Below are 12,209 nucleotides of genomic sequence, written 5' to 3' on the forward strand. Positions count from 1 at the left end.
CTTAATAAAAAATTTTACATCTCTATTAATTAAGCATCTAAGTGTAATTATGTATAAAAATTTAAAAATTATTATTTTGTGGTTATCTCCTTAATTATCGATTAAATCAAAAAAGAATGTTGACAAAGTTTGTTTAGAATTGTTTCAGAAACAATTTTTGTTGACACAATTTTTTTCTAACTTGAAATTTTAATTTCCCACTGAATAGTATGCTACAAAAATTAATATTTTTGAGATTATATCCTTATTGTTGATTTAATCAAAAAATATTGTTAACAAAATTTGTTTAGAATTACTTCAGGAACAGTGTTTGTTAATACAATTTTTTGCTAACTTGAAATTTTAATTTCCCTCTGAATAGTATATCATCAAAATTAATTATCTCGATAATTATTGCTTTTATCAAAAAATGTTTTAAATAAAATTTGTTTCAATTTCGATTTTGAATCAATTATCTTAATAAAAAATTTTTACATCTCTATTAATTAAGCATCTAAGTGTAATTATGTATAAAAATTTAAAAATTATTATTTTGAGGTTATCTCCTTAATTATTGATTAAATCAAAAAAAAATGTTGATAAAGTTTGTTTAGAATTGTTTCAGGAACAATTTTTGTTAACACAACTTTTTTCTAACTTGAAATTTTAATTTCCCTCTGAATAGTATGCCATCAAAATTAATTATCTCGATAATTATTGTTTTTATCAAAAAATGTTTTAAATAAAATTTGTTTCAATTTCGATTTTCAATCAATTATCTTAATAAAAAATTTTTACATCTCTAGTAATTAAGCATCTAAGTGTGATTATGTATAAAAACGGAAAAATTATTATTTTGGGGTTATCTCCTTAATTATTGATTAAATCAAAAAAGAATGTTGATAAAGTTTGTTTAGAATTGTTTCGGGAACAATTTTTGTTAACACAATTTTTTTCTAACTTGAAATTTTAATTTCCCACTGAATAGTATGCTACAAAAATTAATATTTTTGAGGTTATATCGTTATTGTTGATTTAATCAAGAAATATTGTTAACAAAATTTGTTTAAAAGTACTTCAGGAACAGTGTTTGTTAATAAAATTTTTTGCTAACTTGAAATTTTAATTTCCCTCTGAATAGTATGCTATCAAAATTAATTATCTCGATAATTATTGTTTTTATCAAAAAATATTTTAAATAAAATTTGTTTCAATTTCGATTTTGAATCAATTATCTTAATAAAAAAATTTTACATCTCTATTAATTAAGCATCTAAGTGTGATTATGTATAAAAACGGAGAAATTATTATTTTGGGGTTATCTCCTTAATTATTGATTAAATCAAAAAAAATTATTGACAAAGTTTGTTTAGAATTGTTTCAGAAACAATTTTTGTTAACACAATTTTTTTCTAACTTGAAATTTTAATTTCCCACTGAATAGTATGCTACAAAAATTAATATTTTTGAGGTTATATCCTTATTGTTGATTTAATCAAAAAATGTTGTTAACAAAATTTGTTTAGAATTACTTCAGAAACAGTGTTTGTTAATACAATTTTTTGCTAACTTGAAATTTTAATTTCCCTCTGAATAGTATGCCATCAAAATTAATTGTCTCGATAATTATTGTTTTTATCAAAAAATGTTTTAAATAAAATTTGTTTCAATTTCGATTTTGAATCAATTACCTTAATATAAAAATTTTACATCTCTATTAATTAAGCATCTAAGTGTGATTATGTATAAAAACGGAAAAATTATTATTTTGAGGTTATCTCCTTAATTATTGATTAAATCAAAAAAAAATGTTGATAAAGTTTGTTTAGAATTGTTTCAGGAACAATTTTTGTTAACATAATTTTTTGCTAACTTAAAATTTTAATTTCCCTCTTAATAGTATGCCATCAAAATTAATTATCTCAATAATTATTGTTTTTATCAAAAAATGTTTTAAATAAAATTTGTTGCAATTTCGATTTTGAATCAATTGTCTTAATAAAAAAATTTTACATCTCTATTAATTAAGCATCTAAGTGTAATTATGTATAAAAATTTAAAAATTATTATTTTGAGGTTATCTCCTTAATTATTGATTAAATCAATAAAAAATGTTGATAAAGTTTGTTTAAAATTGTTTCAGAAACAATTTTTGTTAATACAATTTTTTGCTAACTTGAAATTTTAATTTCCCTCTGAATAGTATGCCATCAAAATTAATTATCTCGATAATTATTGTTTTTATCAAAAAATGTTTTAAATAAAATTTGTTTCAATTTCGATTTTGAATCAATTATCTTAATAAAAAAAATTTACATCTCTATTAATTAAGCATCTAAGTGTAATTATGTATAAAAATTTAAAAATTATTATTTTGAGGTTATCTCCTTAATTATTGATTAAATCAAAAAAGAATGTTGATAAAGTTTGTTTAGAATTGTTTCGGAAACAATTTTTGTTAACACAATTTTTTTCTAACTTGAAATTTTAATTTCCCACTGAATAGTATGCTACAAAAATTAATATGTTTGAGGTTATATCCTTATTGTTGATTTAATCAAAAAATGTTGTTAATAAAATTTGTTTAAAATTACTTCAGGAACAGTGTTTGTTAATGAAATTTTTTGCTAACTTGAAATTTTAATTTCCCTCTGAATAGTATGCCATCAAAATTAATTATTGTTTTTATCAAAAAATGTTTTAAATAAAATTTGTTTCAATTTCGATTTTGAATCAATTATCTTAATACAAAATTTTTACGTCTCTATTAATTAAGCATCTAAATGTAATTATGCATAAAAATTTAAAAATGTACAAAAATAATTGTTGATGTTTAGTGTAATTACTACAATTTACTTGTTTTCTTTATAAATATATCTTAATAAAGTATCTGAAGTATCTAAATATTAATAGACATTTTAAACACAAATAATCGTCAATATTAAATTCAACTATTTGCAGTAATTAATATACAGTGCCACACTTAATTATTAGCACAGCAATCGTTTTTCGTTTTATGGCTGTTTTTAAACCAAATTAACAAATGGTATTAGGTGAAAGTATTTATCCTATATTGTTTAATTAATTAAATACCTTATGCAGTTATTTTTGTATCTGTTTTAAATTAAATTAACAAAATAGTATTTATTTACAACGCACAAAATTATTGGCACACTTAACAATTGGTACAAACGTACATTATATGCTTAGCCGAAATGTCAAATATCCTAACTGTGTGTTCGTATTTCCCCCTATTGACAGTTAATTTAATTTTTAAATCGAATCCATCTTGTCTTTATCAACTAAAGTATTAGTTAAATATGAAAATGGGTCGAAAACAGAAAGAAACAACAGAATCAGAGCGCAAAATAATTCTTCATTTGCACAACCAAGGCAGATCGTATACTGAAATTGGGGAAATAACGAACAGAAGCCGATATACTATTCGCAGTGTTATTGACCGATTTAAAAAAGCATCAAATTTCAAAAGTATTAAGCGTACTGGCCGTCCCCGAACATTAAACGATCGGGAACGCAAGCAGATTATCCGAAAAGTCAAAGCAGATCCAAAAATAACGTCAACACAGATTGCTACTGAAGTAAAACAAGATTTTGGTAAAGATATTCATCCCATAACCGTCAGAAGAGTACTACACGAGGCTGGTTATAGTGCGCGTGTTGCGAGGCGAAAGCCACTAATATCTGTACGTAACCAAAAGAAGCGCCTGGCGTACGCAAAGGAATATAAGAATAAACCAAATACATTCTGGGATCAAGTACTATTCTCAGATGAGAGTAAGTTCAACATTTTCCGATCTGATGGTCGTATTAAAGTATGGAGAAGAGCCAATACAGCGTTTGATAAAGAAAATCTTGCACCAACAGTGAAACATGGTGGAGGAGGGGTGATGGTGTGGGGCTGCATGTCAGCTGCAGGGGTAGGCGAGTTAGTATTTATAGACGGTATTATGGATAAGTCAGTTTATTTAAATATTTTAAAAGAAAACCTCCATAAAAGTATCAAAAAGTTAAATTTGTCGCCCACGTACACATTTCAACACGATAATGACCCAAAGCATTCGGCTCATATCGTGCGTATGTGGCTGGCATATAATACCCCACATGTCTTACCACACCCACCGCAGTCTCCAGATCTTAATCCGATTGAACATTTGTGGGAGGAATTGGATAGACGGGTCAAAAAGCTTCCAATTACTAACAGGTTGGAGCTGAAACACGCATTGTTAGAGGAGTGGTACAATATTGAGCAGAAAACAACCCAAAATTTGGTTCACTCCATGCCAAGGCGTTTGGAGGCCGTTATCAAACAAAAAGGGTTACCTACAAAATACTAATTTAGTTTAAGGCAGTTTTAAAATAGTTGTTTTTTAACTGTGCCAATAATTTTGTGCGTTGAAAATAAGCACTATTTTGTTAATCTAATTTAAAACAGATTATTAAAAATAAATTTTTATACAAAAATAACTGCATAGAGTATTTAATTAATTAAACAATATAGAAAAGATACTTTCACATAATACCATTTGTTAATTTGGTTTAAAAACAGTCGTGAAATGAAAAACTATTGCTGTGCCAATAATTAAGTGCGGCACTGTAAATATATTATTATACATTTAGTTAAATAACATTACTGGATTTTATTATCAACAATAAAACTCATCGAAACGTTGCCACTTTTTTATTGATAAACAAAATACGTCTAACAGCAATGGCTATAACGAAAACAAAATTATTCTCTTCTACTTTATTGCAAAACACAGATGCAAGAGAAGCCTAAGTGACGAATACTTCTTCTACTACTTATGTTTTGTTTCTTTATAAATCTTACGTCGTTGTAGAAGCCCTCTGATAGGGCTCAGATTACAGAGAGCTTTTACTGAGGTAATAACTACATTTTTAGCGCTTAATACCAACCGAACCCAAATCAATTTGAATATGAAATATTTATTTCTTAATTAATTTAAAACTTAAACATTTATAAAATTAATTTATTTACAGTTTGCGGTGTTATATACAAAATTGGGCTCGATTGGTATTTTTTTTATTATTACATTTAGTTATTGTCGACATTTAATTTTTTTTTTTGGTATTATTGTTACAACGAAGCTTTACACCTAATCTTTTTTTATTTATTTAATATTTACACGTTATCGCCGTTATTATTTATTTACTTATTTATCTATTATTACAACTAATTTTTTTTTTAATTTCATTTTGATTTATTAAGTCATATGAAAATCGCCTTTAAGAATCCTCGTGAAAGTTTTTTTAAACTGTTGATTCGCAAGGGCGTAACAAAACGGATTTAACGGGCTATTTGCGTAACACAAGAAATAAGAAAACATATAAAAGTGTTCGTTAGTGCACGGCGGATTCGAACAGAACCCCTCGACCAAAGCCAAAATGTGATACGGCGTCCAACAAATTACGAAAGCCCCCAAAATGAACGATATCGTCCTAAACGCTTTCCTCGCTCGATTCTCCGATTTCGATTTTTGCCGGCCGAATGTTGTCGAATTTTCGCGTAGTTTCTTTTTTTTCGTTTTCAATCGTTTTCCGATGTTTTTAACGAAATCTTTTTTGGTGGACACCCCCTCATCGGTCGTCTCTATTTTGTTATCAATGTTACAATTTTTTGATTCTTGATTTTCGATGGGACTGATTTTACCTGTTTGACTGATGGTTGGATTTCCGCAAAGGGGGCTGCTATCTTCTGTGAGATCAACCAAACTCGTTACTGTTCGTTCCGCCGTCAAGGTGACCTCGGTGTTTAACTTTTTAGTTTGCGCTGCTCTTATTAGGGTCGTCTGCAGCAAAGAAGTGTTAGCTGCGAGCGGGGGATGATGCACGGGGGATGATGTTATTGTACTAGATGATGGGGGACTTTCACAAATAGGTGAGGGGATTGCAACTGAGCTTTCGTCCATGTATTTTAAGTCAGCTCCGTCCATGCTAACGAGAAGGTCGTATGTGGCTTGTGGTTTAACACGTAAGGTTTTTGGGCGCTCAATGGGGGATGCTTGAAATTGTACGGGGGGGGGTATGATGCTTTGAGAGGGAGAAGGCGAACAATTTTCTAGAGTACCTACCCCGGTGGCGTTGTTACTTGGATTTTCGACATCTAGAAGACTCTGCTCGGAAATTTTCGGCAACGGCGACGCCATCTCAATGGGATTCACTGAATTTGGAATACCCCCATTGATTTTATTGTTATTTTCAAAAAGATTCGACGTACTTATCTGCATCACTATCCCCATCACGCACGATTTCCTTTTGGGCTGTTGCTGCTGCTGATTTACCGCGGTGCTCTCATCATCCGAGTCAAAAGCAGGACTGCTCGATCTCTCCGATTTATCTGGCTCCTCCTTAACTCTTTCTGGATTTGTTGGAGCAATCAAATGTTTCCTCTCATTTGCATCAGAAGTTGTTGTGGTGGTTGTCGTGGTGATTGTACTATTTTTAATCGAACACGTTTTCTGGCTTGAATTTGAATCAGCAGATCCTATATTATCTTTCACAACTAAAGCACTATTAGAATTAGAATTAGTATTAGTATTAGAATTAGCTTGCTCAATTTGGGGAGCAACCGGCTTATTATTATCCTGGCTAATCAGCGTGCTTTGAGTCTTCGACAACCCAATTCCCGCAGCTCTCCCAGCCATCCCACTCATCGCGCCAGCACTCAAAGCAACCATGCTCTGCATCTTCCTCTGTTTAGCCTCGCTTTTCTTTTGCATCTCATAAGCCGTCTTGTAAATCCCCCCATACAAAATAAACAGCACAATCAGCGTAGTCCAATAATACCCAATAATCAGCGCAGTGTTAAAAACAGGATCTTTCAAAAACTGCACGGCGCATTGCCCAGGAAGTAAATCCCTATACCCAATAAAATGCTCCCAGCCGAAAATGCTTATAAAAAACAATAAAGCCGGGACGATCCAGGTTATGGTCACCATAAGGAGGACTTTCGTTTTCGTTCTCCAACTTCGATATTTCGCTGCGATTTTGACCGAGCAAAATCTGTCGATTGTTATTAATAAGACGGTGTATTGGGATACTAAACAAACGGTGTAGTCGACGCTTAACCAAAGATCGCACAGCAAGGGCCCCAAGTCCCAATAACCCATTAAAACGTAAACGGTGTAAAACGGCATCGAGACCGTGCCTAGAAACGAAAATCGGTGTGAAAAGGTGTCGTTAAAATTTAAAAATGCTAAGTTTTATGGCACAAAAAATTTTATATCAACTTTTATTATTATTTTATATCGATTTAGTTCTTTTGTATATTATGGTCATAAATGTTAATATAAAATTGTAATGTATTATGAATAATACGTATTATGATTAAGTTTTTGGACAACCGGTTGTGAAGGAGTCTGACGAATTTTCCAGAAGAACTGGAAAATGATCTTATGGAGAAAAATGAAAATTTTAAGATTAAATTGCTTAACTCAAAATCGTTAACTTACTATGAAGTTAAACATTTTATGTAATTCTCATCCGGTTGTCCAAAAATATTAATAAAAATTAGTGGTGGAACGGATATTCGGTCATCAACTTATCAGCAGATAATAATCAAGTTCAACCCCAGTAGGACTTTTTTCATTTAATACAACTTTATTTATATCAGGTTTGTTTTTAGCAACCTCAATACGATATATAAAATCCTTCTCTTCGCTTGTAATTCATCATCTAACAGAACTGTTGCTGTTATCACTTTCGATTATTAATTAAAGTACTTTTTTCGAATTTTGCAATTTTCGCCGATTAAGTTTTAAAAATTCGTATAAAATCCATTTCTTGGAATATGAGTATGAAAATTTCCCAAAATGTTAATAAAAGTGTCCTCTTTCCAATGAACCAACCCGTTTTGCAAAATAACTTTTAGTTTTTGAGAAAACAATATTTGAAATTTTGATAAAATGTTTGATGTTGCAATTTTCAAAATTCGCTATAAAATTAATTTCTTGAAGGATCCTTGTAGAAATATCACCAATCATTAATTAAAGTATCCTCTTTTTAATGCAACAAGCCGTTTGGAAAAATTGCTTTTAGTTTTTGAGAAATAAATTTTTGAAACGATTTTTTCGAATTTTGCAATTTTTGCCGATTAAGTTTTAAAAATTCGTATAAAATCTACTTCTTGGAATATGAGTATGAAAATTTTCTAAAGTGTTAATAAAAGTGTCCTCTTTCCCATGAACCAACACGTTTTGAAAAATAACTTTTAGTTTTTGAGAAAACAATATTTGAAGTTTTGATAAAATGTTCAATGTTGCAATTTTCAAAATTCGCTATAAAATTAATTTCTTGAAGGATCCTTGTGGAAATATCACCAATTATTAATTAAAGTATCCTCTTTTTAATACAACAAGCCGTTTTGAAAAATCACTTTCGGTTTTTGAGAAATAAATTTTTGAAATGATTTCTTCGAATTTTGCAATTTTCGTCGATTAAGTTTTAAAAATTCGTATAAAATCCAGTTCTTGGAATATGAGTATGAAAATTTCCCAAAATGTTAATAAAAGTGTCTTCTTTCCAATGAACCAACACGTTTTTCAAAATAACTTTTTGTTTTTGAGAAAACAATATTTGAAGTTTTGATAAAATTTTCGATGTAATCGATAATTTTCAAAATTCGCTATAAAATTAATTTCTTGAAGGATCCTTGTAGAAATATCACCAATTATTGATTAAAGTATCCTCTTTTTAATGCAACAAGCCGTTTGGAAAAATTGCTTTTAGTTTTTGAGAAATAAATTTTTGAAACGATTTTTTCGAATTTTGCAATTTTTGCCGATTAAGTTTTAAAAATTCGTATAAAATCCACTTCTTGGAATATGAGTATGAAAATTTCCCAAAATGTTAATAAAAGTGTCCTCTTTCCAATGAACCAACCCGTTTTGAAAAATCACTTTTAGTTTTTGAGAAAACAATATTTGAAGTTTTGATCAAATGCAATTTTAATCGATAATTTTCACAATTCGCTATAAAATTAATTTCTTGAAGGATCCTTGTGGAAATATCACCAATTATTAATTAAAGTATCCTCTTTTTAATACAACAAGCCGTTTTGAAAAATCACTTTCGGTTTTTGAGAAATAAATTTTTGAAATGAAGAAGAAGAAAACAAATTTTATTCAGTACCCACTACATAAAAAAAAATAAGAATAACAATATAAATATCTATAATATGTGTATATAACAAAAATAAAAAAGTGAAGGGGTGAGAATAGGTCTACCGACCAGGGTCTTTCTGCCCGTGATTTTTGTAGTCGGCGGCTTGTTTCAGTCTTCTCTGACGGCCAGGAGTTTTTGGAAGAGAAGAGGTGGATTGTTGCGAGGGTGGAGTAATCGAGGCGATATAAGCGTGTGTTGCAAGGCGTTGGTAGGAAAATTTAGGATGGATTTATCGGACAAAGATTGAAGGCGGGTATGGATAGGGGGGATATCGGTAAGTTGGTATAGCAGATCATTGCTAGGGTTAAAGAGGGGATTACGGGGGTTCCTAATTCGGGTGATGGATCTCAGTGCAGATCTTTCCGCTACTTCCAGGTGGTACTTCGTTTTTCTTGGTGCGTCGCTTAACAGTATTGATCCATATTCTATGATGGGCCTGCATATGGTCTTGTAGATGTGCGAGGCACATGAGGTAGAGATTCCACGACCTCTGAACGAGAGGGATTTAAAGTGTTTGGCGCGTGTCTTTACTTTCATCTTCACCTTGGTTGCATGAGTGGAAAACTTAAGCGTTCTGTCAAGTGTTATGCCAAGATACTTGCAGGTTGGTGAGACAGAGATTGCCGTTGATTGTATTGTAATTGTGGGAGAGGGAGCGCGGGGTGAAAGGAATGGGACAAAAAATTGTGTTTTTGTGGGATTGAGTAGGATGCGCCATTTTCGGTACCAATTTTCCGTTTCGTTTATGAGCGTCTGCAGCTTACGGACGGAGGAAGTGATATCCTTACTGTGCGAGACCAATGCTGTGTCATCGGCATAAAGTAGTGCGTATGCAGTGAGGTTAAAGGCGTCTGGGTTGTCGTTGTAAAGATCGTGGCAGAATAGATTGTATAGAGAGGGAGAGATAGGCGAACCCTGAGGAAGGCCTTGCTGAGCGGAGAAGCTGTGGGAGGAGTGATTTTTCAACTTCACGATGGAGGAGCGATTCGACAGGAATTGGTTTATCAGGGTTAGAAGATAGTATGGCGTTTTTAGCTTATCCAGTTTAAATAGCAATCCTTTGTGCCACACGGAGTCAAAGGCCTTTCGGACGTCCAGAAACACTGCTGCAGATTTCAGTTTTACAAAACGTGCCGCCTGGAAGTTGGAAACCAGAATAGTTAGTGGCTGGGACGTTGATTTGCCGGATTGGAAGCCAAATTGGTAAGGCGGAATTTTCTTTGATACCGCAATCAGGAGCTTGTTCTTCAAGTGCGTCTCGAATAGTTTTCCAATTACGGGGAGCAGTGAGATGGGGCGATAGTTGGCTGGATCAGATAGAGAAGAATCCTTCTTGGGAATACACGTAATAATTGACGTCTTCCAGTCGCGCGGGAAATGCTGAGTCGTAAGGCAAAAGTTAATTATTTTTCTGATAAAGCCATGGATGTTAAGATCTAGACTTCTAAGCAGTTTCCTTGTGATGTTATCATAGCCGGGAGCGGTATCTTTTCCCTGTCCGAGAAGAGTAAAATATTCGTCTTCCAACATGAGAGCATCTTCGGGTGTCTCGAACGGTGTCAAAAATGCGGATTCGTACCAATTATCTATAATGCTTTTATTGTGGGAACAAAACGAAACATCCTCGGTAAAGGTGAATACACCTTCTAGGTAGTCAGCGTGTATGTTCACAATCTCTTCAGGGTTGGAGTGCACACCGCCATCGGTAGGATCAATGAGCTCCTCCGTTCCAGGTGTCTTTTGGTATCTTGATAGTTTTCGAATTTCGTGCCAATAGTTTCTTCCTTTACACATTTTTATTTTGTCACAAGCTTCCATGTACTTTTCCGTTCTGTATTGCTGAATTAGTTTCTGTATCTTTTTGTTGAACTCATTAAACTTCTTTTTCAACTCAGGCACTTCATATACCCTGAAGTCTCGATATAGACGTCTTTTCTCTTTGATGAGTCTGATAATAAATGGAGGTAGCGGAAAACTGTAGTGTTTGGTGGTTCTGGATGGGCTCGCTTTGTCTATCGACTCCTTAAGACATTTGTTAAACCTTGAAATCGTGTCAACTGTGATTGTCTGATGTGCTTCTATGAAATCTTTCATTATTGAGTTAACTGTCTCCATGTCGCAAAGCTTATAGTTTTTAATTAAAGTCGGAACAGGTTTAAGTACGTTGGTTGTGACGTTGACATAAACTAAAATGCCCAAGTGATCGGAGCATAAATCCGGAACAACTTCTACCTGTGTAATTAGACCGCGGATGTTTCTTGTGCAGAACAGTAGATCAGGAGTAGAGTTCGGATTGTTTTCCATAACGTACGTGGGAGGAGTCGTGATTTGTACGAAATTGGACATATTCAGGAAATGTCTTATGTGTTTCCTTTTGGTTGGATTCGGATTGAAGTCACCAATTATGAGACATTTGTCGTGCAGTGAGGCCATGTTAAATATGGATTCTTCAATTTTACTAAACGGGTGGATATAAATTAAGAAAACATGTATTAAGTCTGTCCCGATAGTGATACAAAAATGAAGTGTATTATTTAATGGAGAGTTGATTGCGGGGGGGTTGGATTTTCTCAATTGTATCGTGGGGTGGCCCATAGCCACCGCTCCTCCTCTGACTCCTCTATTTATAATATTGCCGTGGTTTTGGATTGACGTCCAGTTTCTAAATGTGATGGAAGACTTCGATTTTGTTTCCACAAACATTGCGCAACGGATGTGATTCTCAATGATGTAGTTTCCGATCAGGTGTGATTTCGGGTGGTAGCTGTTAATGTTTGCGTACAATAATTTTATGCTGGTCATTGTTGATCTTGCGGAATCGAGGATTGGTAGCCGTGGATAGGTTCTGTAGGAGATGGCTTAGAGGTGTCCTGGAGATCAATCATGATAACGTACATGTAACTTCCAGAGAATGCGACAATCGTATCGATTTGGTAGTTTTCTACAAATTTCCGTTTGAGGGAATTGATAAGCTCTTGACGATCGCGTGGTTTGGGTGAGTTAATTTTTGAGAGGTAGGTATCAATAAT

At 32.6% G+C, this 12,209-nt stretch overlaps 1 protein-coding gene across 4 annotated transcripts in view; it reads right to left on the reverse strand.

The window, feature by feature from the left end:
- Window positions 1–4,663: 4,663 nt before the first annotated feature.
- LOC111417059 (muscarinic acetylcholine receptor) overlaps window positions 4,664–12,209 on the reverse strand; it is a 126,634-nt gene continuing 119,088 nt past the window's right edge. Inside the window, exons 4-5 of one of the 4 annotated variants that reach the window (XM_071199239.1) lie at window positions 6,236–7,165; window positions 4,664–6,178 (exon numbers count right to left, since the gene is read on the reverse strand). In XM_071199239.1, the coding sequence (XP_071055340.1) occupies window positions 5,223–6,178; window positions 6,236–7,165 (1,886 nt within the window). In that variant the 3' untranslated portion in view covers window positions 4,664–5,222. Of the gene's footprint in view, window positions 7,166–12,209 lie in introns of all 4 variants that reach the window. The other 3 variants (XM_071199241.1, XM_071199240.1, XM_071199238.1) reach the window with 3 other exon arrangements.

The sequence above is a fragment of the Onthophagus taurus genome, chromosome 10, assembly GCF_036711975.1.
Source record: "Onthophagus taurus isolate NC chromosome 10, IU_Otau_3.0, whole genome shotgun sequence".
NCBI classification, from domain to species: domain Eukaryota; kingdom Metazoa; phylum Arthropoda; class Insecta; order Coleoptera; family Scarabaeidae; genus Onthophagus; species Onthophagus taurus.